Here is a 26,704-nt window from a genome sequence, read left to right on the forward strand (position 1 = left end):
GACTGTCATCAAACCAGAAAGTTTGTTTTAAACAGGGGGAGGAAAGTAAAAAGGCGATGAAAGGAAGTCTTTAAAGTCGTTCACTCTATATTCTGGATGTTAACAGAGTGCATTCCTTCTTTCGCTCTCTCCACAAGCTGATTAAAAGAATAAGGAAGGAAGTGACAGTGGTTGGAGCAAGGCATTAAGGTGGTTAGAGCCGGACTTCTGGGCTGCACTCTTTATCTGGAAAGGCCACTGGCCCTACCCCCTCCCAGAGATCCAGGACTTGCCTCCTCCTGAAGCACTGGATCCACTCCAGCTATAGGAAGGTTTGCTTCCTCCTTTTCCTGTAATTAATTAATCCAAACAAAACCCTTTAAAACAACAGAAACATGAAAAGGAATAGGAAAGAGGACAGTAAGGACAAATTGTTGCAACAACCAATTCCCTCTGGCTAGCCAATCCCATCAAGCCTGAAGTGCTCTCAGAAACATCTAACTGGACTTTCCAGGGGTGCAAACCCCAGAAAAAGGCTGCTTACTGGCCAGTAGACCTAGCCTGGTGTTGCAAAGCAGAAACCATCAGCTGGAAACGGGGCAGGGGGTGGAGAAAGTTTCCACCAGGACGGAGGAGAGAGGGAGAAATGGTCGGGTAAAGCACGGGAAGCCTCTTCCCTCACCTTTTTTTTAAAATTATTCCAATAAACTGTCAAAATAAGGCTAAAAAAGAAACAAAAGTTGGGATAGTCCCAGCACAATCTAAACCCTACCAAATTGAAAAAAAAAAAAAAGTCTGGAGAAAAGAAAACTTCCTATTCAGCAGGTCAACTGATGGGCTAAGGGAATGCATATGGAGGGTGAGAAATGGCTCAGCTGCCCCTCCAATTAGCCTCCCCATCAACACATTCCAGGGACTCAACCAATTCAGCGATCCTTCTGGACCAGCCATCTCTTTCATGTTGTCCTCCTGTCTTATAAAAGCTGCAACCTGCCCCCTCGCCAGGTTTCAAATCCTCTCAGGTCTCTTGATTTACAGTGAGACATGATCTATTAGAACATGAAGTATGTATTTGCCAGTGACTTCCTGCTGCTGGGAGTTGGGCGGGGGAATCTTTATTTGGTTTATGCATATGGTCAAAATGCAAAATGATCAAAAAGGGACCAATGAAAAGTAATATCCTACTAGTCTCCCAGCCAGAAATTCTTTTTCTCTGAAGCAACCAGTGTTACCAGTTCCCAGTGTCCTTCCAGAGTGTCTCTGCACGTGCAATCATTGTCAGTCCCCTAGCTATCTTCTCCAGTAGGACCTAATTTCCTATCTGAGCACTTAAATCTCCATATATTTAGTTTTTATTGGGGTCTGGAAAGACAGGTCTGCCAGTCAGATTTTAGAAATCTGCTTCTTCCTGCCAGAGCTATTTCATGCATATCCAAGCAATATATATTTGTCTATATTCTCGCCCATCCTGCACATGAATTGACTGCAGGCCTCTACACTATTCTGCCCCTGGCCTTTTCCTCTGATTTATGTATTCCAGGGATCATTACACATCAGTACACAGGGTACTTTCTCTTTCTTCTCCAAGCTGCATGCTGTCCTGCTGTATGGAAGAACCACAGGTTACCAGACAGCCCCTACTGATGGACTTCAATGACAACTGTCTGCCACTACAAACACAGAGGGGCATACCCTTGTCAAAGTGCTGTTCTCAAACTTTGGGATCTCTGCCAATCTGGTGAAAAATAGCATCTCCTTGTCATTCAAATTTGTGTTTCTCTTTTTAATAGGGAAACTCAGCATCTTTTCTAATGTGTAAGAGACATTTACATTTCTGTTCTGCTAAGGGATTTTTTGGCCTTTTAAAAACTGGGTGATTAATATAAATATATTTCTTATTGATTAGTAGAGGCTCTTACTAAGGAAACTTATACCTTGTTTGGATCTGAATTGCAAATGAGTTTCTCCTAGTTTGTTATTAGTCTTTGTCATAGGTTTTTCACAGTATATATATCTTTTTAATTAATGTATCAGCATTCTTTTAAAAAAGCTTCAAACGATCTAAATGTCCATTGACAAATGAATGGATAAAGAAGATGTGTATATATTTTAGTAGTTTCAGTAACCTCAATGGCAAATTCAGGAAGGAGGAGGAAAGAATTTGGAAGCAGTGATGGGGTACAAGGAAGACATCTATTTCACCTCTGGGTCTTGGGAAATGTGAAGTGCAGGAGAAAAGGCAGCTCCAGCCTGAGGCTGCTCAGGGGAAGCCATGATTCCAGGGGCCCACTTGGGCCAGTTTCAGTGAAGGCAGAAGGTGAAGGGATTATTCATCAAGGAAGCTGAGTCAGCAGGGGGTCAGGATGTTTCACCCCAAAATACGCCACTTTGGCCTTTTGATTTTTATGAATTAAAGGTACTTGAGAAATAGCCAGTACGAAAAGGACAGTCTGACCCTCCTTGTCCCCCTACTCACCAGGCGATAACCTCCCATGGGGAAGGCAGCAGAGGGATAGAGGGTATCCTTATCACCAGAGAGAGGGAGTCTAGGGCTGAGAACGTCGTATAAACACACCGTGCTACTTCTTCACCAACTCACTACCCCGAGCCCAAACCCCTTTGCTCAACCCTTCACAAATCTATGGTTTCTTTGTCTAAAAGGTATAAAAGCTTCCTGTTTCAGTCACTTCTTTGAGTCACATATTTTTATGAAGCTCTGGTACATACAAAATTAAATTCATTTTTTTCCTGTTAATCTATCTTATGTCAATTTAATTATTAGCCTAGCAAAAGGATCTAGGAGGGGAGAAGGGAGATCACTGGGTCCCGAGTACAGGCGGGTACAAGAGGCTAGGCAGGGGCGGCAAGGGATGAGCATCTCAAAGATGAGCAGAGCCTGGAGGCCTGGCCGTGTGGGGGCATCCATGGTGGACGGCAGAGCAGCCTGGACTGCGGACCTCTGGGCAGCCACCTTTGCCTGCGTCTACAGGGGCCAGTGCTGTCAGGAACAGGCAGCGGCTCACAAGTTCCAGACTACTGGCCTAAAGCATTTTCTGCTGCATTTTCCCCCCTTTTATTAATGCTTCTGTTTCCCCCTTGAATTTTCCTGGACAGCATCCCTCTAGTAATTCTCTAAAATAGGGATCATGAGTAGGAAATTGAGTTCTTGCAAACTTGACAAATGCCTTCATTGGATCTCAATACCTGGGGGATAGCTCCCCCGGGTATGGACTCTGAAGTCCTACAGTATTTTCTCTCAGATCTATGAATATATTGTTACATTGTTTTCCTGCATCCAGCAGTTGCCAATAAGTCTCTGATATACCAACCTGATTCTAGGCTGCACTATTTACTCTATCTTGAAGCTTTTAGGATTTTTCCTTATCTTTAGTCTTGTGAGACTTCCACTGTATATGTAAAATGTAAGCCCTCTTAATACATTTATAGTGGGCCCTTTCATGATAAGGATTATTTCTTATTTTGGAAACTTTCTTCCATTATGTCTTTGGGTATTTGCTCCCCCTGTTTATTTTTCCTCTCTTCTCCCAGAACTCATATTCTGTGAACCCTGAAACTTCTGAAATGACTCTTTTTGTTACATTTACTTTTCTGTCCACCTATTTCTTAATTATTTTAAATTCTTCGGGTCTCTCCTCTGCTGACTGTTAATTCCTTTTAGTTGTATCTATTAGGCTACGGAGTCCCTCTAATGTTTTATTTCCAAGATCTAGGAAATAGAATTCATTCTTTCCCATAAGAGTCTGTTCTTGTTTCATTAATTAAAGATTTTCCTTTTATTCCTTTCAGGGTATAAACACATTTCCCTTTAAGTCTCCTTCCTTAGGTTCTATTTACAGTAGTTGGATTCTCCAATGTCAGCTCTACAATTTCTTGAGTTTGGAGTTTTCTCTCTCATGATGCTGTTTTCCTGGGGTTTGCTGTTGTGCATGGTCAAGTGAGATTCTAGTTCCTTAGTGTGTAAACACTCCTTCCATTCACCACAGCCAAGTCCAGAAATTATTGGGAGGGGGGAGGGGTGGGACACGCAGAGCTCTTGGATTCTGGTTTCCACCTTTAATATGACCCCATCTGCCTTCTGTCCTTCAGAAATTCCTCAAACTTTTAGACTATCCAGGACATCCTTTTTTCCCAACTGTTAAAGACATATAGCTTTCTGATATATTTAGGAACTTGGGGCACATTGGGGCACCTGTGTGGCGGCATGTGTTCAATTTGCCATCTCGAGCCGTCTTAGCAGTGGCCATTTAAACTGACCAGGTGGAGAGTGTTTAAATACGAACCACTAAGAACCTTACAGATAAATGCCTTACAGTAGAAGACAGATTCCTTGGAAGTCTCTAAGTGGCACATGGAGAAGATGACAGATCTATTTACTTCTTTTTCCTTACCTCCTTACAAAGCCTATCACTTTTCATGATTTCTCAGCTACTGGATTTGGGATGCTTCATTTGGACAAACTCTTCTGGCCAACGAAATAATAATTTTAAGTTAACTAACAAGCATTTTGGTTTTCTAAACCAAATGTGAAACACCAGCCTAATGAGTCATCAAACAGTTCATTAGAATCTAATCAACTAATAAAATCACATTTCTAGAACTGCAAAGCTGAGAAATGATCCTATAACAGAGATACTTACAACAACCCTGGGGCCTCCTTCAAAACACAGAACATAATCAACAATCAACTGCTAAAAGAAAAAGTAATCTGGGAGAAGAAATAATGTCTGGTTCTGAAAGACAACCAAATTTAAAGGAGCCTATTCTTCCTCTAAATAAGCTGAAGAGAGGATCTGCCTCCTTTAATAAATGCTGGGTTCAGAACATTTACTTATAGAAGTAAACTCTCCTTTGCTTTCTCCTATACTGAAATGTTTACACAGAACTCAAATACTTCTGTTGCTCAATTGAAAGCAGTTTCTAGTCAGAGTAACGGGTGGGGAAATCCTTCAATAAAACGTCACTGCTTTGGGGTAAAATGCAACATAACAAAAACAAGACCAGCTTTACTAAGGTTCTGCAGTAAGAGGAAAACAATTCTTTGAATGATATTTCTGTCTGCAAGTGAAGTGAATGTTCAAGTAACACGTTTTCAGAAATTGAGGCTGCTTTGGTGGACTCCCTGCTTCTCCGCAGTACAGGTTCTTTTCTTCCTCTTCTCTCACTTGCCAAGTAAGAGTTAATTCATGAATTAGCGGCATGTTTCAACTCCATAGAAAGCTTCTAAGGAGAGCGTCAATGCAAGGACCCAGATTCTTCATTAACTCATTACCAAGACAGGGCACTGCTGCCTCAGGGCGCATATTTCAGCAGGAAAGCCTCAGCTGGTGATGGCTGCTTGTTTCCCGCACATCTCGAAATTCAGAATGGAGAAGTGGACTCTATCGTGAGTTTGTTTCCTGACTCGGAAGGAAAGAAAATATTTTCACGATGACTATTCTTTTCTCAGGTTGTGTTACATTTGGTCCAGAGGCACAATGGCCAAACACAGGGCTTCTTCTCCCGGAGCACTTTCTAAATGCTTTTTTGTTCCCAGGTAATTATGTTCTAATGGTGCTACGCATAACCTCGCTGGGCTTCACCAAAGAGGCACAAGTTTTTAAATGAATTTTTATGTAAATATTAATAGCTGTAAATTAGGCGAGTTTCAGCAGTAATTGCCGGCCCCTCCACCTGCCACCACATACCATCAGCTATGATTCTCCCTGGTGGCTGCTGTTCCTAATTGTGAACTACTGCTCACAGTTCAAAACGGACCCAAAGCTGTTAGTAACCCTATGGAAACCCAACTGGTTTTGCTATAATGTTCAGAACGGCTTTCTTCTGTAACGCTGAGCTGGCATATACCTTGAGGAGGAAAGTCATGAAAAATTGAGCAATCATTGTGCTGTCAAAAGATGGGGAGTTTCTCTCCAAAATACGTGACTAGTTGGATTAGCAGGGAGCTTAAAGCAAAATTCCAAAGTAAAACCTCTCAGTGGGGTATTATAAATAAAGCGCCCATGCACTTGGAGTTGCTCTGGCTTTTAACCCTTGGGAAGGCTTCCGTGGCCTTACTGCAAACAGCAAGTTGCAGCAGGGAAGAGGGGGAAAAAGAAGACTTGACTTCTCACCGTCCCCGCCTAGTCCTGACCCAGCAGTCCTGACATACCTTCCTCAGCTCCAAGGAAAGGCGGCCACAGTGTTTCTGGAGGAAGTAAAGCTGTTTTCTCCCCGCCTCTGGTGCTCTGCCTCTGCCACCACGTCCAAGGCTCCCTTTCGGTGTTCAGTTTGTTGCTCTTCTCCAGCAGCCAGTTCGGGAGGTAGTATGGAACAGCTAAGCCCTAGCTGCAGGCACCCTCAGCCTCTCTGAATGCCCATCCCGTGGCCTCTTTCATTTCTAAAACTCTACTGGTATTTTCTTAATTCCTAACATTTGTAACTCAAGGGGTGTCAAAAGCTGTAGGAATAGAATATTGGTTATATTGTTCCTGGAGACCCCAATCTTCAGGAAAGGTAAAAAAGGCCAACAACATTATTAACAGACATCTGTGTAAATTAACTCAAGAGACTCAGGACAACTGGCTTAAAGTTTTACCCATAGCTTTAAAGAGGGCTTGGACTGCCCCTAAAAAGGAAGGACTGTCCCCCTTTGAATGTATCTATGGAAGACCCTTTTTACGCACAGACATTGTTATAGACCCTGAAGCCTTAGAATTAACTACGTGACTCAGCTTTCAGCCTTTCAAGAGACATTGTGGAAATTCTGGGAGGTGAGTCCTGACCCAGCCTCTGAGTCAAACAAGCCACTGTTTGAGCCAGGCACCGAGGTCCTGATAAAGACTTTGGGATCTGGAGGCCCATCTCTCGAGCCCCTCTGGGAAGGCCCTTACCAGGTTATTCTTTCTTCTCCCACAGCTGTCAAGGTGCCAGGAATTGAGTCCTGGGTGCAACCACACTCAAGTTAAAAAGTGGCACCCTGGCCAAAACTAAACAATGTCATTTTATGTTTTTATCCTCTATGCTTTTACCTTTTACTTTTCAGATGGGCCCGATAATCTATGTGGGCCTGCTTCTGCTGACTCCAAAAGTCCTGTCTGCCATCTGACCCTAAAGACAACGCCTTCCTTCCTGGACTCTTTCCTACGCTGCATTCCACAATCGGTCTAATTGCTGGGTCTGCGGAGCACACCCCCACCCCCGCCCCCATCAACTGAAGGTTTAACATGGTGGGTTTCTCCATTTCAAGGAAAGGACTTTCTTCAAATCTGCAAAAACCTTCACCAATCATATGTGACTGGTGACAATCATATGTGACTCCTCTTCTTGATCTGATGACATCTAACAATCCTAAGATGGACTGATGTAACTGTGGACATAATATCACTTTTAATTTTGATTATGTTTTAACTTGGTTTAATGACTGTTTTGCTGTATATAAGAAGGTAAATGGGTCTACATCTGGTGGTTTTCTACCTGGTATTTATCAAATATGGGATGAGGTCATATGGCTAACTCCTAAAAAGGGATGCCTACTATCTCATGCTCCCATATGCTGGGAACAAATAGAGCCATCCCCAGAAGCTAGCCGGACAACTTAATGATAATGATTGGAAACAACTGGGATTTCTGCCCCCCAAAATATACATCATTCCTGTGTTTTCCAATCCCAGTTTAGGTCCTCCTTTTGCCTGGCCAGGCACTCATTTGGACTGGATCCCTCAGTCACACTGGTTTGCTCCAAACGGGATCTACTGGATATGTGGCTCTTACCTATGGGTGTGGCTTCCCCCTGGCTGGATAGGGAGATAAACCCTAGGTCTAACTGTTACTCATGGCTTCTGGATCATCCCTGTAGCTCAGACGATAAAGAATCTGCCTGCAGTGCAGGAGACCCGGATTCGATCCCTGGGTCGGAAAGATCCTCTGGAGAAGGGAATGGCAATCTGCTCCAGTATTCTTGCCTGGAGAATCCCATGAACAGAGGAGCCTGGTTGTACAGCACATACATTCAAGCTAAACATTTTAATATGCACTTCAAGTGCCTGAATGTAACAGGCCACACCAAGGATGTTCCCAGTTGCTGGCATGCTGCCACAAAATTCACTAACAGGACCAATTTGTGGAGTTTGCTACACTACAGGTTTTCTAATCCTCTGTTGACATTAGTATTTATTTTTTACTATAAAATGTAGAGAATAGTGGTGCTTTCTAATCATTATTGTTGGGAAGAAAATCTTGGAGCTTTGAAAAACCATTCCTCTCACAGTAGTCACAAATTTATGCTGGCACTTCTGTTTTCACTGAGAAAGTTAGTATAACAGGAACTTATGTGTACACAACTCTGCTGTGTCTCTGTTTCCTAAACGCTTTGGCAAAAGAAGAGCATTTTCTTTACCAGCTGACTCCTTAACAGAAAAGCTGTAAAAGTTTGTTTAATTAGAACAAGAGGGGCAGGTAGTAAGGAGGTCACTGCTAGCTCATCACTTCCCACCCCCAGGGCTGTCCAAGACAAACGCAGTAGTTTCTGACCGATTTCTGTGTATCAGAGTGAAAGCAGAAGAGGCATTTTTTCTCTAGGCTCTTACTTGGGAGAAGAAAAACTACTTTGAGGTTAGGTGGTTAGGTTAAAGTCAGGAACCTCATTTTGCCTCCAGAAGAATCCTAAGATCAATTATTCTCAATCATGGACAATTTTGCCCCCAGGGAACATTTGGCAATGTGTGGAGACATTCTGGATGGTCATCACTTGGGGAGAAGGAAGAGGTATGACTGGCATCAAGTGGGCAAAGGCTGGGGAAGCTGCTGAACAGCCCGCAATGCACAGGCCAGTTCTCCATGACAAGGGACTCTCCAGTCCAAACGTGAGGAGAGCAGGGCCTGAGACGCCCTGCCTGAGGGGCAATGGCACTCCCGCCACCCCAGGGAGCAGGTCTGCTGCCAGGACAGATGTGTCCCTGACACAGCGTGCTGAGCTCCTTGAAAATAGACAAGATTCAAGGTCTGGTCCATCAGTGAGCATTCCTTATGAGCTCCAACTTCTGGTTGTTCTTAGGAAGATGGGAGACTGGCTTGGAAACTAGAAAAAGTCTCTACACTGAATTCAGACTCAGTTCAGTTCAGTTCAGTTGCTTAGTCGTGTCCAACTCTTTGCGACCCCATGAATCGCAGCACGCCAGGCCTCCCTGTCCATCACCAACTCCCAGAGTTCACTCAGACTCACGTCCATCGAGTCAGTGATGCCATCCGGCCATCTCATCCTCTGTCGCCCCCTTTTCCTCTTGCCCCCAAAGAGTCTTTTCCAATGAGTCAACTCTTCGCATGAGGTGGCCAAAGTACTGGAGTTTCAGCTTTAGCATCATTCCGTCCAAAGAAATCCCAGGGCTGGTCTCCTTCAGAATGGACTGGTTGGATCTCCTTGCAGTCCAAGGGACTCTCAAGAGTCTTCTCCAACACCACAGTTCAAAAGCATCAATTCTTCGGCACTCAGCTTTCTTCACAGTCCAACTCTCACATCCATACATGACCACTGGAAAAACCATAGCCTTGACTAGAAGGACCTTTGTTGGCAAAGTAATGTCTCTGCTTTTCAATTCAGACTACTGCATGATAATAAGTATTTCCAAATAACATTCTGAAAATCCCTTTACCATTTTAGCTGGTTAGATAACCAAACAAAGGTAGCACTAAATAGCCAGTCTTCTCTGTGTGCACACATTCTATCTTGTTTCATGGCAGTTCCTTGTTGAGGATTCTACTTTTGAGCAGTCCTCAAGTAGCCTGGGTACAGCCTGGCTAAAGTTCCTTCACACTGATGTGTTGATTCCATCTTTCTCCAAAAAACGTGCTAGACCACATCATGTAGATGAGAAGCAAACTCTAATGAAATTGTTCCAAGATGGACAGGAATTTTAGGGAAAATATATGTCTATGACAAAACAGTCTTTAGGGAAGCATGAGCCCCCAGAGCACATGAGGAGAGCCTGGGAAGGAGGTCATGACTTCATCACTACTTCAATTATTTTAAAAGCTTCCAAACAGACACTAAGCAATAAGCGTTGGAACTGCCTCAGCTAGTACACTAAGTAGAATTCTCAAAGGTGGTCTGATGAGCTAAAAATGATCAGTATCCTAATACTGACTAACCCTACCCTTTTCTGCTATACTACTCTAAATCAGTTAATAAGTGCAAAATCAGTTCACACACAGTTAATTTCCTAAGGAGGCAAAGAAAAGGAAATAATTTGGTGGATGATTTGATAATTGTATAGACTGAGCAGCAGACGAGAATGCGACATTTCCTGCAGAATTTTTAAAAAGCATTTGCTTAATTATAACATTTCAAGAATCTCATTAAGAAACAACTTCCCCCTTATCCCCAAATTAAAGCAGCAGGAACAATTTTAGCACTCTTTAAATAAGACGGGTAGGACAATTATGGTAAGACAATGTGCTGTAAAAACCCAAGTAACTTAAAACCTAATGGACCAATTGCTTGGCTATGGATGAAACTAACAATTAACTAACTAACCTCCAGTACTAGGGCATAAATTCTGAAGCCAATGAAAAGCTTGCCCTGTCAGCATATACAAGGCTTTGGAGGCCTATACAAGTTTTTTCATTGCTACACACAATCAGTAAAAAAGGAATCAGGGTGATGACTGCACAAAAATGAGACTGTACTAAATACCACTGGTTTGTATGCTTTAAGATGGTTCATTTTATGTTACATGAATTACATTCACCTCAGTAAGGAAACAGAGGAAGTGGGACTTAAACCACAAAATCATGGGAAGAATGCCTATTAGAAAAATACCTATAAAACAACAATATAATTCATAACCAATCAACAGTATTATAGCTCATGTACAATGTTTTATAGTAGACATATATATATATATATTCACATGAGAAGAAAAGCAAAAAAGAAAAGGAATGCTGAATGAAAGACTACTCAAAATACATCTCTGAATGAAAATAATGATCTTTAAGAACAGTCCAGGAACAACAGAATTTACAAAGAATGTCCCTAAAAGCTGTGAGAGACTTGGTAATAGGAGATTACAATAATCTGTTCCTACAGTGACTGGTTTATAAGGAAAGTGACAGTAACTTTTAAAATCTTGGGAACTGCTGATCTTTTTAAGACAAGTGTTACTTGGTCCTGAGTTTGTGTCTGGCCGTCATAAGACCTCGTCAAGTAATCAGTGACTGCACCGAAGCTGCACCAGGGAATAATCAAGGCCTTCTTGCGATAAGGTCTCGAGGCTTCTGGGTTTCCACCCAAGAAAACGGAAATGTTCATTAAGAGAACATAACAGAACTCAATGACAGTGTAAATTTCAGCATTCATAATCCATCTTCCATGAGGACTTGCCTCGCTTAATTTCTGCTAGACACAGGGCTTACTAGTCTGCCTAGTATTAATAACAGAACAGTGGTGAGACTGTGCCCTGGATTCTGATATGAAAGCTCCTGGTGAAATGTAAATTAAACAGCCCAAGAACCAGGAATACTAATTTGCCAAAATTCTCTGGGAGTAAATGATCTACTGCACATCGTAGCAGATGGACAGACAGGATGACGGAAATAAGAATAAACTACAAAATTTCTAGATACTCTACACTGCGTATACTTGAATCTTCTAAGATAACTCTTAAAAACTTCCACTCCAAAAAAAAACGCCAACACTCCCTATGAAAGAGAGTCGCATGCCATCCAAACTCTGGAAATAACCCTGCTCCATTCCTCTCCTCTGAGGTCGTATTTTGCTGCCTAATAAAGACTTGAAAATCCAGTCAGTCATCAGGACTTCCCCACCCCACCCCCGAAAAGTGACTGAGCTTCCCTTAGAAAAATGCAGATGGTCTAATCCATCCTTCCAGAGTAACAAGTAGTTGGTGCCACAATGCATTTGGGGAGCTCAGGTTCAGTAAGAAGCATCAATATTCTTTTGTTAATATCAACAGAACATAAATCCAAAGTGACTTGGAAAAACTGAAAAAGCAAAGCAATTAAAAAAAAAAGGTAAAGAGAAAAAAATTAAAATATTACAGTGGAGAAACCTGGCAGACTCCACTTTAACCAAATGACCAAAGTTAGCATCACCAGTAATAAGTTGGTATCATGTGTGATAAGAAGGGCACGCCACTTCTTGGGCAGTTTTTCTAAACTTCCATAAGCCCAGCCTCATCATGAGGAAAACTCAGATGAGTAACATTCTACAAAATACATGATCAGTAGTTTTCAACAGCGTCAGGGCAAGAAATACAAAGACTAGAAACCATCACAGATCAGAGGAGACTATGTAGACATGGCAACTGAGTGCAAGGTGGAATCACAGTTTGGATTCTGGAACGGAAAAGGGATATCAGTGGGAAAACTGGTAAGATCTGAATAATGTCTGCTGCTTAGTTAATCATAGACCAGTGTTAATTTCTTAGGTTTCTTTTTTTTTAAATACATGGGCAATCTTAATATTTATTTCTCTTATTTGGGTTTGTTAATTTCTAATAGAAATATGTGTATTTTTAACTTTACCAGTGATTTCCTATATTTTTCAATTGGTATTATACACCTCTCTCTCTCTGTTTTTCCTAAGAAAAATATTTGAACAGGGACTTTCTTGGTGGTCTAGTGGGTAAGAATCTGCCTTCCAATATGCAAATAAAGAAAGAAAGAAAAAAAAAAAAAAGAATCCAGCTTCCAAGGCATGGGATGTGGGTCCAATCCCTGGTTGGGGAAGTAGGATCCCATATGCTGTAGGACAACTAAGCCCACCTGCCACAACTAGAGAAAAGCCCGGGCATCAGTGAAGACCCAGCACAGTCAAAAATAAATAAAATTAAAACAAAGAATAACTTGTCATAGTTGGAGGGATACTTCTCTTCCTCACAAGGATTTCAGTCCTTTGAGGATAGAGACCTTTTCCTTTCTTCTTTCTATCACTAGCACAACACTTTGCCAAAAGGATTCCTTATGACCAGGTCAAAAAGGTTAAAAAAAAAAGAGAGAGAGAGAGAGAAAGAAAGGAAAAAAATAAGGCAATTTCACTTAAGAACAAAGCAGCAATTTGCTGTGTGTCTATCATTATATCTGCCCATTTGTGAAGGAGGAAGCTGAGATTAGGGAGGTCACACTCCCGGAAACGGCTGGGGTGGGGTACAAAGCCCTGGTCTGCCTGACTCCACGCTTGAAGTCGTGATAGTGTGAGGCTCACAGATGTGGAGGTCCCCTGTCCCCCCCCACCCCGAATCTAAGACGTATCTGCAGGGGAAGTGTCCCCTTGATGGTATAAAAATGTTGTGGCCTTGATGGTCTATTAGTTTTAGATAAACACTGTTATCATGCAAGATGTTAACATTAGGGGAAGCTGGGTGGAGGGTACATGGCACTCGCCATTCTGTCTCTGCAACTCTTCCATAAATCTTAAATTTATTTATTTCCTTAAAAGTGGTGGAGAAAATATTGTTGCCTAAATGTAATGGGATATTCTGGATTGAACTCTTATGGGAAAATTGGAATATAATCTAGAATTTGGTTAAGTTTTGTCCTCTTGTTGATATCTTAATTTTGACAAATGTCCCATGGTCATATAATTGTTAAAATTAGGGGAAGCTGGATTAAAAATATATGGGAACTCTCCATATCATTTTAGCAACTTTTCTGAAAGAAATTATTCAGATTGTTCACTATAAAATTATTCTAAAATAAGAGGTTTATTCTTGTTAAAAAAGAAAACCCAAAAGCCATAAAAATTAAGGGAAATAAACATTTTATATACAATTATAATTCCATTTGTAATGAAATAAATATAATTTTATTAAAATAAGGCTAACTTATTAAACCTTAATTCTTTAATAGATATCTTTTTAATATTCCATTCTATGAAGCAGAAGTAAGCATTCCTGCCAAGAGTGGTGGTCTCTAGGAAAAGCATTTGTACAACTGAGCTGCAAGCTAAATCTGCTTTTCCAGATAAACTATGGTTACTCATACTTGGGTACTTGGCAGATATTCTCTCATTTCTGAAAAATGAACGAAGTCTTTCACTTGAAGGAGAACAACTGACAGTATTTGCTGCCAGTGAAAAATTCTGAGATTTAGAATTCTGGAAAATTTGGATCTACCACTGTGAGCTGGATGGCTTCCCAGAACTTAAAAGACTTTCTGATGAGATTGGTGGTGATATTAACGAATGCAACTTGTTAATGAAATCAGTCAACATTAGCTCTGTGTAATCCAGTGAACTAGCATTCTACAAATGACTAAAATGACTAGTGCGTGGTGTTACAAATCATTGTATTGGTTAAAAAAATTCATTCAAGATGCAAGTGAGACCAAAGATTTTCATACGATAGTACAAAATGCTTACTGGTACGTTTTCAGATTCCACGTTGCAACTAAGCTTTAAGAAACTACCACTGGAGAACTCTGTGTATTAAAGAAAGAAATCCAAGTATCTGAATTCGGTGTGCTGCTGAATCAGGTGCTAATGCATAAAGCCACTGTGTGTTTTGTTGAGCTCGTCAATGTTTTGTATTATGTTTTTAAACAGGGAAATCAAGGTGCTGCTTTTTTATGAGGCAAGTTATATGTACTATTCTCTCTATTTGACAGGTTGTGCTGCCTACCGGAGCTTGCCTGCAGCAAAACAGTGAGGAACAGCACATCTAGTCACTGGCTCTCGGGGTGCTGGAGGTCCTCAGAGACAACCAGCAGCATGGCCTCGAAGACACGTGCTATGCCTGCAATCCTGCTCCTGAGGCTTCCAGGGAAGATCACAGTCACACTGACCCTACAGATCTATGATTTCCAGACTCAGACCTGCTCTTAAAGCTGCTCACAAGTCCTGGGGAGTGGCTCTAGGAAGCTCCCCTTTCCCATTTCCCAGAGACCGTTCCAGACACCACCACACTCCTTGAGTCCCTAACATCATCTCCTCTTTCCTACTGTAAGTAAGAACAATCAAGCAGGATCCATCTTAACTTCCAGGCCATTCTCCCCATGTGGAGGCTCTATGCTTGTATACTCTGAAAAGTGAAAGTGAAAGTGAAGTTGCTCAGTCCTGTCCAACTCTTTGCGACCTCATAGACTAGCCTACCAGGCTCCTCCATTCATGGGATTTCCCAGGCAAGAGTACTGGAGTGGGGTGCCATTGCCTTCTCCAGGATATCTTCTACCCAGGGATTGAAGCTGGGGCTCCTGCATTGTGGAGTCACTGGGGACCTCCACCAATGACTACCAAGGAGGAGTAAGACAGAGGCCAAATGCAGTGGAAGAAGGCAGGAGCCAGGGGTGTGTGAGGGATACAGCAAGTGAGGGCAGACTCTGGGAGCAACTACAAAGGGAAAGCTAAAATAGAAGAAAGAGGTGTATCTAAAGAAGGGAGACTGCTGAGGAGGTAGAAAAGGATGGATGGAATTCTCAGCTCAAGGAGTGCATTAGTTTTGGAATAAAAGCAATGAGAGCACACAAGCATTAAAATACAGAAAGCTCGTTTAACTCACTTCACAAAAGCATTAACAGATGACGTATCCTTTCCGTGACTATTTAAAGACAAATTGAGTTAACACTAACACCAATTGTAAATAGACAGAGGGATACTTAACTGCAAGAACTCAAAAAAACTCTGCTCAGACAAAGTTGTAATGGCAGCTAACAAACCAGTGAAGACACGGAGTCCTAAACACGGCTAAATATGGGTCACAGGACAGGTCACGGGTGTGACCAGCTGCACCTCACGACATGTCAATGTGGACAGGGGAGGGCGGAGAGGCCTGGAGAGGCCGGCTGACATGTTAACTGTGATGCATAAAACAGAATCTTAAAATGGGAGGGTAAGTGCAGAAGGTACAAATCTTCACCCCCTCGGGGGCTTTATCTGTACTGGTAGTTCATGCCGTGGTCTGCATTTCTGCCGTAGCCCCCTTGTGATGACTGATAGGAGCTGGGGGGGCCGCACGTGTACTCTAGTAGCTTCTATTCCAAAACTAATGCACTCCTTGAGCTGAGAATTCCATCCATCCTCTCCTACCTCCTCAGCAGTCTCCCTTCTTTAGATACACCTCCTTCTTCTATTATCGCTTTTCCCTTTGTAGTTGCTCCCAGAGTCTGCCCTCACTTGCTGCATCCCTCGCACACCCCTGGCTCCTGCCCTCTCCCACTGCATTTGGACTGTCTTACTCCTCTGCAACCAGCTGGTGGAGGTCCCCAATGACTTCCTAGTTATCGAAGGCAAAAGAACTTTTTCTCTCTTTTGTTGTGGGTACTGGGGATGTGGGAATCCTGGATATTTTTGCTGGATTGAGACCATTATTTAGAGCTAAAAGTTTCAGAAATATAAGGGTCACCTAGAGAGTTCACCCAAAGCAAAGGATAGTAGGAGAGGCACAGGGAAATTTTAAGATGCTTTCCAGTGTTCTATAACTAGAAGTAGCAGACCTGGACTTTGAAGCCAAGAAGCTAGGCTCCTGCTGGCTCACCCTCTCTCTAAACTGCTATTTCTAGTTTCCTGTATTTTTTTTTTTTTTTAATAATGTACTTCAGAGGCTTTCCCAGTAAGTACATACTGATCTTAGGGTTTAACAGCTACATTATAGTCCATTGTGTAGATATACTATATTTCATTAGTTACATTACTGGGTATTTAGATTCTTTTCAGTTTTGCTATGACAAAAAAAAGTTGTAATGCTTTCTTATAGAAAAAAAAAACTATCATTAGTCATATTTTTGTGTAGTACCACAGAACAATATCCAAAATGATCTAAATAGCTATTAAAATACTCCTTCCTTAATAAGAAAAAGAAGAAAAAAAAATAGAAAAAATACTCCTTCCTTTTCCAACTACTGCGTCGGTATAAGACCAGCCAAAGTAACATACTTTAAAACAGCCTGAATGCAGCAGCGGATCTGAGAGTCCAGTTACCTTCTGTTAAGATGCGCATGTGTGCTTAGTTGTGTCCAGCTTGTTGCAACCCCACGGACTGTGGCCCGCCAGGCTCCTCTGTCCATGGGATTTCCCAGGCAAGAATACTGGAGTGGGCTGCCAGTTCCTTCTCCAGGGCATCTTCCCAACCTAGTGATCAAACCTGTGTCTCTGGCATCTCCTGCATTGGCACACTGGTTCTTTTTCACTGTGTCACCTAGGAAGTTGCTCTTCTATTAAACCAGATGTTAAAGAGAGAAAATCACAGCACGACTCTAATTTTTTTTGGTAAATATAGTTATTTATATTATTTTAACATGTATCAAAGTTCATTATTGTTATTTGAAAATGAATTAATAAATATTTTAAGTTGTTCTCAGTTTTAACTTTTTACACTATAAATGGCAATTATAAACCAACTCAACAATTTTGAAGAGTGCTAAGAGGTCCTGAAAACAAAAAGTCTGAGGACTGCCAAGGTGGGTAAAATGTACACAAGCTTCTTTTCTCCAATGTGGGGAAAAAAGCCAGACTCTTATTAACAGAGAATAATTCACACCACCAGCTCCAAAATAGTTAAGCTCTGCAGAGGCTGATCGAAGACGGCAATGGCACCCCACTCCAGTACTCTTGCCTGGAAAATCTCATGGATGGAGGAGTCTGGTGGGCTGCAGTCCACGGGGTCGCTAAGAGTCGGACACGACTGAGTGACTTCAGTTTCACTTTTACTTTCATGCATTCGAGAAGGAAATGGCAACCCACTCCAGTGTTCCTGCCTGGAGAATCCCAGGGACAGGGGGGCCTGCTGGGCTGCCATCTATGAGGTCGCACAGAGTCGGACACAACTGAAGCGACTTAGCAGGAGCAGCAGCAGAGGCTGATACGCTATGAAGTAAATCAAGTGTGTTGAAGTTTTAGTCAGTCTGTGCATTTAATTCTGCCCACCTACTCCCCAACTCTTAGCAAAAAAAAAAAATACAACAAAACGATCAAATTTCATACCTTGTGTTTGCCAAACCATGAAGCCAGTTTTTTTTTTTTTTTTTTTTTACATGCCTTTGCCACCTTTAAGGAGTTTCCCTGACCATCAGCACCTCCATATTATACAAAGGCAAGTGGCTCACCTTCTATCAGATTCTCCTATCTTTTCTCCAGGGATACCAACCCTGAGCACATTTTGGAGACATATTCAGGATCGTTGGAAGTAACTGGTTTTAAATTCAGAATAAAAGAATAACTACCTGTGATCCAATAGGGATGTGCTTCATGGTCTCCTTGACCATGGTCAATTTCTCTGAGGGCCAGAGTTTCATAAACACAGTTTTCAGTGTTTGTTTATTGTGCTATCCAACCCCACATTTGCACTGCTAATGGATATACTCCAACGAAAGCTGAAAATGATCCACTAGAGACAACTAGTTTTCTACTTGGTTGTATCTTGCATACTTTCTATCTTTTTAAATGCTGGTTTCCCGATAGAGCTTGGAATACCTGTCTTGTAAGGTACCCACACATACTTCTTACCAAATCAAATAAAAAATATCTTCTGGAAGGATGTTCCTTCTGAAAGTAAATACAAGGGTCCTTATACCACAAAACAGCTTTATTTCACAGATGTGGCGACTTAGGAGTAGAAGTCAGGGAAGGCTGGAGTTGACTCTAAAGAGAATGATGTATCTAATTAGTCAACCACTGAATGGGTGCTGAATCACATGGCTGGGTAGTGAATAAAGTTCCTTGGAGCCAGAGTAATGGGATAAATTCTAAATTCTGGCCTTAGATGAGTAAGAAAAGCCGTAGGGAAAACAGAGCAGAAAAAAAGAAATCTATGGTACTGGCAGATCAAAGAAAGCATAAACCATTTCCCCCTTGAGATGAATTTACCCATGTAGAATTATACCTACTTGTTAACTGTATCATAATACAAACAAATAATGTTGTGTGTAACTGGGGTCCATGTATCTCATATCAGTTACCAAAGCCCATCAGGGCCTCAAGACTACTAGACTATCCTATTTAGATTTAAATAAAATTAGTTCAATCTATCATCTCATGTAGGAAAAAACATGCACCCAGCCACTCTCTTCTGGATATTCTCAGAGTCTTTTATTAGTTGCTTTCAGTTTCAACTTTTTTCAGTTAGGTTCAGTTTACAGCCTCTGCTCTTTCACTTGTCTTTAGCACACCGTCTATACACGCGATGTCATGTATACTGTTGCCCCATGATAGACACCAACCAATTCTGCCACCAGAGCAAAGCTGTGGGCCCTACCACACTTTTCCAGAAAGCTTCAGGAAGGGCAGTGGTGCTGGTGTGGAGGAGGAGGCCTCCACCCAGCACAGTACTGACCTAGTGGAACAGAGAATTAACCGTCTCTCTTTTTGGGAGTCCGTGGGAACTCTTCACCAGCTAATTCTTTCTCTGAAGGTCCTACACTGGTCAAGAATTCTCAGTATATGTGTAATTTTTCTAGGAGGCAGGTCCATAATTTTCCTTAGATTTTCAAAAACCTCAAGATCCAAGAACAGTTAAGACATACTTTATATTTAGGTAAAAACATCAAAGTACACTCTAATAGTAAACAACTGCCTCCCCACTAGGTAACTGAATCAGTAATAGGGAAATGCAAATTGAAGCTATAGGAAAAGTTGCATTCTAATAGTAAACAAGGACATACCGTTTCACACCCACGAAAATGGCAATACTGAAGGTCTGCCAATGCCAAGGACTGGAGCAATAGGAACTCTCATTTCCTGCTAGACTGATTCAACCACTTCAAAAACAAACTGACATTATCTTCTTAGGTTAACATTTAAACACATTCTAGACCCAGTCATTCTTAGAGCAGTTTTCAAACTGTTGGTTTTAATCTAATGGATCTTGAGTCAATTTAGCGGGTACAATCAGTATTTTATTTTAATAAAAGTAAATGGAATAAAATGTTATATTTTTACCTCATTACACACAAATAGTGCATTTTGTCTTATTATATTTCTTCCTATGGGGTCATGGTTAAAAACACTTCCCAAAACAGACCAGGAGAAACACCTACACACGTGCATAAGGAAATGTGGAGAGGAATGTTCAACTTCTTCAGTGTTAAGATGCATTTTGGGCTGTCCTTTCAAAACACTCCTTCCCCAATCTCCTTCCTAAAACCACTCATTAATTCAACAAATATTTATTAAGTGCCTGTTTCTAACATAAATTCTTCTGGGTGCTGCTGATACAGAGGTAAGTAAACCAAGTAAGCTGGGCTCCCACTGGTGGGGCTCATGACCTCAACATGTAAACATACAGGGTCCTGAGCACAATGACAATACCAACCACTATCCAGCAATGAGAACTTTCACAGGTGAAATTCTGGGCTACAGTCACAGATTCAGGTCCCCATAAATGCCTCCCAGAGTGATATTGCTATTAGAGTTTGTTACTTTGGGACAAGAAGAGGTACAGCAGGAACTAAAAATTCCATCTCAAAACAATGTTCAGTCAGATATTACAAAAACTTAGAAAGGGATAAGGACTAGAAAAGTTCAGAGAATGAAACATTTACAATACACAATAGAACTCCCAGGGCACCTGTAGCCTCCATAAATATACCACGGAAAAAAAACTCGGAACGCACGCATGGGCATGTTTTCAACTAGGCCGGGCTCTTTCTGAATTTCTCATGTCAGTTTCCTCTTTGGTTCCTCTGGTTTCCTTGAATTTGTTTTCAGAACTTTTGTTATTTTTTTGCTCTTTTCCTTCTACTATTCTGCAATGTGCAGCTATGGCACGGATTGGAGTGACGTCTAAGAAAAACAAGCAAAAGAGCTTGTCTTGACCCATTCCCATAACTACGGGAAGTTACTTATATAAGATGAAGAAACTCAGAAAAACCCAGACAGTCACTGAAGCTGTTCTTTCCCAGAGATCCTTTGGCCACCATCAGATACCTGCTATTTCCTGGAGTGTATGGTCTGTACAAATCAGGTGACGATGGCCGAATGGGGCAGTCCTGGGTCCTCATTATATTCTTCTGCTTTTACCTGTCTGACCTACAGGCTTTAAGTAAAAAATGTCCTTTGCAGCAAAAAAAGAAATCTATGATGGCTTTGTGTAGTCTGTGGTGCAGCATCCTACTCTGGGTAGAGAGGTGGGGCCAGGCTGCAGTTCTAGGAATGCTGATGCCAACACTGTGCTGAAAGATCAATAAAGTGGAAATTAAAACACAGCTTTCCAATTTTTTAAAGAGTCAACCTCCTGCCTTCCTTCTAGGAAAAGCATCCTTATGTCCTGGATATTCTTGGACAAGCCCAACTTTTTTACTTTACTCCTTAATGTAAAACTATATTTGACTTATTATTTTTAAAATTTTATTTCTTTATTCACTGCACAGGGTCTCAGTTGTGGCATATGGAATCTTATTTGCAGCATGTGGGATCTAGTTTGCCAACCAGGAATCAAACCTGGGCCCTATGCATTGGGAGCATGGAGTCTCAGCCACTGGACCACCAGGGAGGACATCCTTATTATTATTATTTTCAAAAATTTTGGCAAAGGCATTTATTTAGGGGAAAAAACCCACAAAGCTTATTCCACATAGCATAATCCCTTTAGGACCAGCCATGATGTTGACTTATTTTTTAATACCACTTTATGACTTTTCTGGTAAATAAAACTACAAATGAAAAAAATTTTGTTGCAGCAGGTGTGCTGATTTTTGGTTTATAAAATACACTCACCATAGCTCCAAAAAAATTGTGGCATGATCTCCAGCACAAGCTATGAGCTGAGGTACCTTCCAGAAGCATACACTCTGCTCTTCATTCCTATACTTACTAAGCAAACCTAAGTGAAAGATCTGTTCACGGATGGGAAAAGAATGACTTTATTATGAAAATATAGTTCACCGTGTACTCTTCTATTAATGACTATAAATCTTCTGCTCCACAGGGTTGTTTTGTATAGAAGAGAGCATAAAGCTTTTTAGAAATAGTGAGATTACATGGAACCTGAGGCAAAGGAGTGGACCTCAGTGGCTACAGAAAGAGCATCAGCTCTTGTTACTACGGCAGTGGCAGATCTTATGGCAATGGAGGGTCTCGTGAGCAAAGTGTTGGCTTTGAAATCCACCTGCTTGCCTCTGCTGACCAGCGGTGAATGAGCTGAGAACACTAAAAGAACCACCGCAGGGAAATAGATGAAACGTTTGGCCATCTTCATCCAGGAACAAAGAAATGTTTGGTGTAATGCTCTTTACCTTAGCATTAGAGTCAGATTTGGCCTTTTTTTTTTTTCTAATGTTTATTTAGAGAAAAACATAAATCAAAGAATGAGATGGAGAAGGAAATCTTTAAAATAGCAAAATGGCTTCATGCATGAAAGTATGAGCACAAACCCATTCTGCGGCCTCCTCTTGCGACACTCACCTTCCAAATTGCTTACTAAATATTTATTGCTCATCTAATACACAATCTATGGGGAGCCTGAACAAATGCAGGAAGCTTTTTACCCATAAAGAAATGGTGTTTGGGCAGGATATTTGTATTCTGGCAACTGTCCAGAACTGCTCAGCATTGACAAATGGGAAACTGATGTGAGTTTCCCATAGATCCTCATTCATTTGTTTAATTAATGTTCGCTGACAAACCATTATGAACCAAGTACTAGACTGAGAAGAATGAACAGATTTGATTCATGCCCTCAGGGAGTTAACCATCTAGTGAGGGAGAAGAAAGGTGAAAAAATAAAATAGACAACAAAATCTATGTACTTAGAAGTTGAGATAAGTGTTACAAAAGAAAAGAATCAGGGACTATAAGAGAGAAAGACAGTGGGAACCGAAATTTAGATTGAAGAGGTATCTCCTGAGGTTCTTCTCCCCTCTAAATGTAAGTATCTAAAATAAAATAATTTTTGAAAATCTATTACTTTAAGGACCTTTCTGCCAGAAGAAAAGATAAGGGCTTTATTAAATCATTTACATTTTTTAAATGGTAATTAATGTACAAGGCACAAAATTCAAATTGAAAATATGCCTTCCTTCCCTCTCCTATCTTCTAGTTACCAAATTCTGGCTCCTCTGAGACAAATACTGTTATTAGTTGCTTTGAGTATCTTTCTAGAGATAATACTAAACTAAAATTTAAGACAAGGCCATTCCTCTGAATTTTTTTGTTGTTTTGGAAAATATATTTATTTTTCATAAAAATGCTACTTTTACTAACATGTAATGAGTTTATTCTGGAGAAGGGAATGGCTACCCACTCCAGTACTCTTGCCTACAGAATTCCATGGACAGAGGAACCTGGAAGTTGACAGTCCATGGGGTCACAAGAGCTGGACACGACTTAACAACTGACACTTTCACTTTCAACGAGTTTATTACTACCTGAATAATTTCTTAGCTTTAACTTCTAATACAGGAACAGATATCAAAAGCTCTTTTGGGGTTCTCAGTAATTTGTATGCATGTAAAGAAGTCCTAAGCCTAAACAGTTTGAGAACCACTAATCTAGGCATTTATAAATGTACATCAGGACTTCCCTGGTGGTCCAGTGACCAAGAATCTGCCTTCCACTGCAGGGGATGCGGGTTTGAGCCCTGATCGGGGAACGAAGATCCCACCTGCTGTGGGAAAACTAAGCCCACATGCCGCAACTAGACGCCAGCGTGCCGCAAGCGGAGGCCCGCACATCACAACAAGCGAGACCTGCGTGCACTGCAACGAAGGCTCCGTGCAGTCAAAATAAATTTCTTTAAAAATGTATGTCAGTTGTTCATTTTTAATCCTACTAAACCCTGGGCCATCCACTGCATTATTTTGGTAAAGGTTTTAGAGTATGTTTTGAGTAGACTGGCAACAAGATGGAAACCAAGTTACTTATCTGCAGCTACAATATGCTCTGGATTATTTGGCCTTCAACACATCACAAATTTCACCATGGTGACTGGCTAGTTGTCTTCCTACAGCACCTTAAACGTTTAATGTATTAGTAGGTGGAATTACTCAAAGCCCATAAAGAGTTTTCAGAAAGTAATTATATATATATGATAGCTGAAGCTGAGTGGCAAAGTTAAACATATACTTGTGGTGGGACAGTAATGAGAGAAACTATTTTTAAAATCGAATAATGCAATAATGGTGGAGTACATTTTATGGACTAACCCTCCCACAATCAGATAACAATGATCAACTCTGGATAAAACTGGAAAAAACAAGTGTTTAAAAAGGCACCAAAGAGCAACCAAAACCAGGTAGAAAACTGGAATGGAGTCAATCACCAGAAAAAGGGACCCAGCTGAGACAGCCCAGTTAAATACAGAGCTTTGCCTGCAGGCAAGCGCCAGTCCCTGTGGCATGGAGTGGCTACAACTCAAGTTGAAAACTGCATTTTCATGGCAGATCTACCCAAGTCAGAAGGCCATGATAATACTTTACCTACTTCCAAAGAGGGCTTCCCTGGTAGCTCTGCTGGTAAAGAAGCCACCTGCAATGCAGGAGACCTCAGTTCGATTCCTGGGTAGGGAAGTTCCCCTGGAAAAGGGATAGACTACCCAATCAGTATTCTTGGGCTTCCCAGGTGCTCAGATGGTAGAGAATCTGCCTGTAATGTGGGAGACCTGGATTCGATATCTGGGTTTGGAAGATCCCCTGGAGGAGGGCATGGCAACCCACTCCAGTATTCTTCATTGGAGAATCCCCATGGACAAAGAAGCCTGGCAAGCTACGGGGTCGCAGAGTCGGACACGACTGCATGACTAAACACACACACACACACACACGCACGTGTGCATGCACACACTTCCAAAGAAGGAGCCAGAAGTAATATTCATGACAGTATTTTCTTCCCTCTATTATAAATAGAAAGATGTATATGTTTTTTATGTCTGTTCACGAATAACTCAATACTGGGTGGGAGGCACACCCGCAAGTTTAAGACTGGACCCAGGAGTGTTCACTAGTCTCGACAAAGTGTCAACTGACTGCCAAAGGATACAGATCGGTGGAACTTTCCAGTTCTCTAAGGAAGCAATATACAGTTGCCCACAAAATGGTTCCAGTATCCAATCAAAACTGGAAATTGAAAAGACTCAGACGAGGTTCACAGCAACAAATATCTTCTTCATGAAAGAGTCAACAGAAAATCTAACAGAAGTACTCTACTTGTGCCTCAATCCAGGGTTTAAGGTTTGGAAATCATTCTACTTCTTAAACTGCTTGCAAAGTTCATCCAACTTTTCCTTTCAGGTTTTCTTTCACGGGGGAAAAAAAAAATCATTGCATTTTAGCACAAGAAAGTGCTAACTTTTCTTCCTGCACCTCTGTAACCCACAAATTTAAAAGAACACACACACACGCACTCTTCGAAAGCCTGTGTGAATCCTAAATAAGCCAGAACATGTGTAAGGCAAGGAGAAAATAAAAGTGTTAGCAAGGGAACATTTTAGCTACAAAGTTCTAAAGGCAAACTGATACCTGAAAAAGGAAATTAACTTAACCAACCTTGAGATAAAGTTCATGACCCTGTTGTTTCAAAGGAATTCCCAGGCCGGGAGTCAGATCATAGACTCAATTCCCAGTTCAGGAACCAAAACAATTCTGGCCTGGAGATAGAGCGGTGAGGAGCCACCCAACACACCTCTGCTGGAGCAGCTGCTCCCATCTGTCCACTTCCCTCTAAAAGCTACTTCAAGGGCTGGATTTATCAGTTACATATGCTGATTGAAAAAGACGTACATTTCCCAGGCCACAATCATGGAAATAACATGCTGGCCCATTTCAACACTCACAAACAGATGTTAAACTGACCAAAATATATGTAAATAATCTCACCTCACTCACTCTTGCTAATGCTTACAGGTGAGTTCTCTTACAGACTTTCTTACTACTAAATGACTGGCCATATACTATGCATGCATGCTTAGTCGCTCAGTCATGTCCCACTCTCTGCGACCCCATGGACTGTAGCCCGCCAGGCTCCTCTGTCCATGGGATTCTCCAGGCCAGAATACTGGAGTGGGTTGCCATTCCCTTCTCCAGGGGATCGTCCCAACCCAGGATCAAACCAGGGTGTCTTGCATTGGAACCTGGGTCTCTAACTTTACCACTGAGCCACTAAGGGAGCCTAACCATTTACTATAAATTTTAGATTTTAGAACTATTAGGAAAGATGTTTTGCTTAGAGAAAAAGGAAAATAATTAGAAAGAGGAGAGCTTTTCAAAAGAACTTTTACACAGGGAGCATTAAAAAATCCCTTAAGCTCAGGCACAGAATACTGGCTTCTTTTCGTCTGTGACCCTCTGTCAGCCTAAACTTGCTGTGTAACTGATCATGTGTAACAACTGATCATGAACAAAAGAGAGGCAGTTGGAACTCCAGCAGGAAAAATACACTATATTTAAAGGGTCTGTTCCTCCTAAGACTGTTTTGATTAGAGTTATGAAGCCATTTTGTCCTTGACAAGGGAACCTTGACTTCCTCTACACAATTCACCCATTCTGGCTATAATAACCACTTCTACTTGAGAAGAAAACTGTTTTTATCAGATTTCTAAAAATGAAGAAGCCTCTAAAAACACACTGTTTATCAGAAAGCAAAACAGTAAATAAACTAAATGTCTCTATAGGGAAATGGTTTTATAAATTATAGAACATTCAGAATAGAACACTATGCAGCCTCTAAGAAAAATATCAAATAATCTATATGCACAACACGTGTTAGTGTGTATATTTTTGTAGTTTTAAGCAAAAATGACAAATTTCAGGAAAACAGGCTTGGATGACTTCATGTAACTAAAACTAACTGTTA

The 26,704-nt window shown here is 41.3% G+C and overlaps 1 protein-coding gene across 3 annotated transcripts in view; it reads right to left on the minus strand.

Annotated features, from left to right (window-relative positions):
• The window catches only part of LOC102393517 (craniofacial development protein 1), a 105,702-nt gene that overhangs the window by 31,939 nt on the left and 47,059 nt on the right, over nucleotides 1-26,704 (minus strand). Inside the window, exon 6 of one of the 3 annotated variants that reach the window (XM_044931174.1) lies at nucleotides 19,794-21,090. The exons of the other annotated variants lie outside the window; for them this stretch is intronic. Within the exon in view, the coding sequence (XP_044787109.1) occupies nucleotides 20,994-21,090 (97 nt within the window). The 3' untranslated portion in view covers nucleotides 19,794-20,993. Of the gene's footprint in view, nucleotides 1-19,793; nucleotides 21,091-26,704 lie in introns of those variants that run through there. 3 annotated transcript variants of the gene reach the window in all.

This window comes from Bubalus bubalis, chromosome 18 (genome assembly GCF_019923935.1).
Source record: "Bubalus bubalis isolate 160015118507 breed Murrah chromosome 18, NDDB_SH_1, whole genome shotgun sequence".
In the NCBI taxonomy this organism is placed as follows: domain Eukaryota; kingdom Metazoa; phylum Chordata; class Mammalia; order Artiodactyla; family Bovidae; genus Bubalus; species Bubalus bubalis.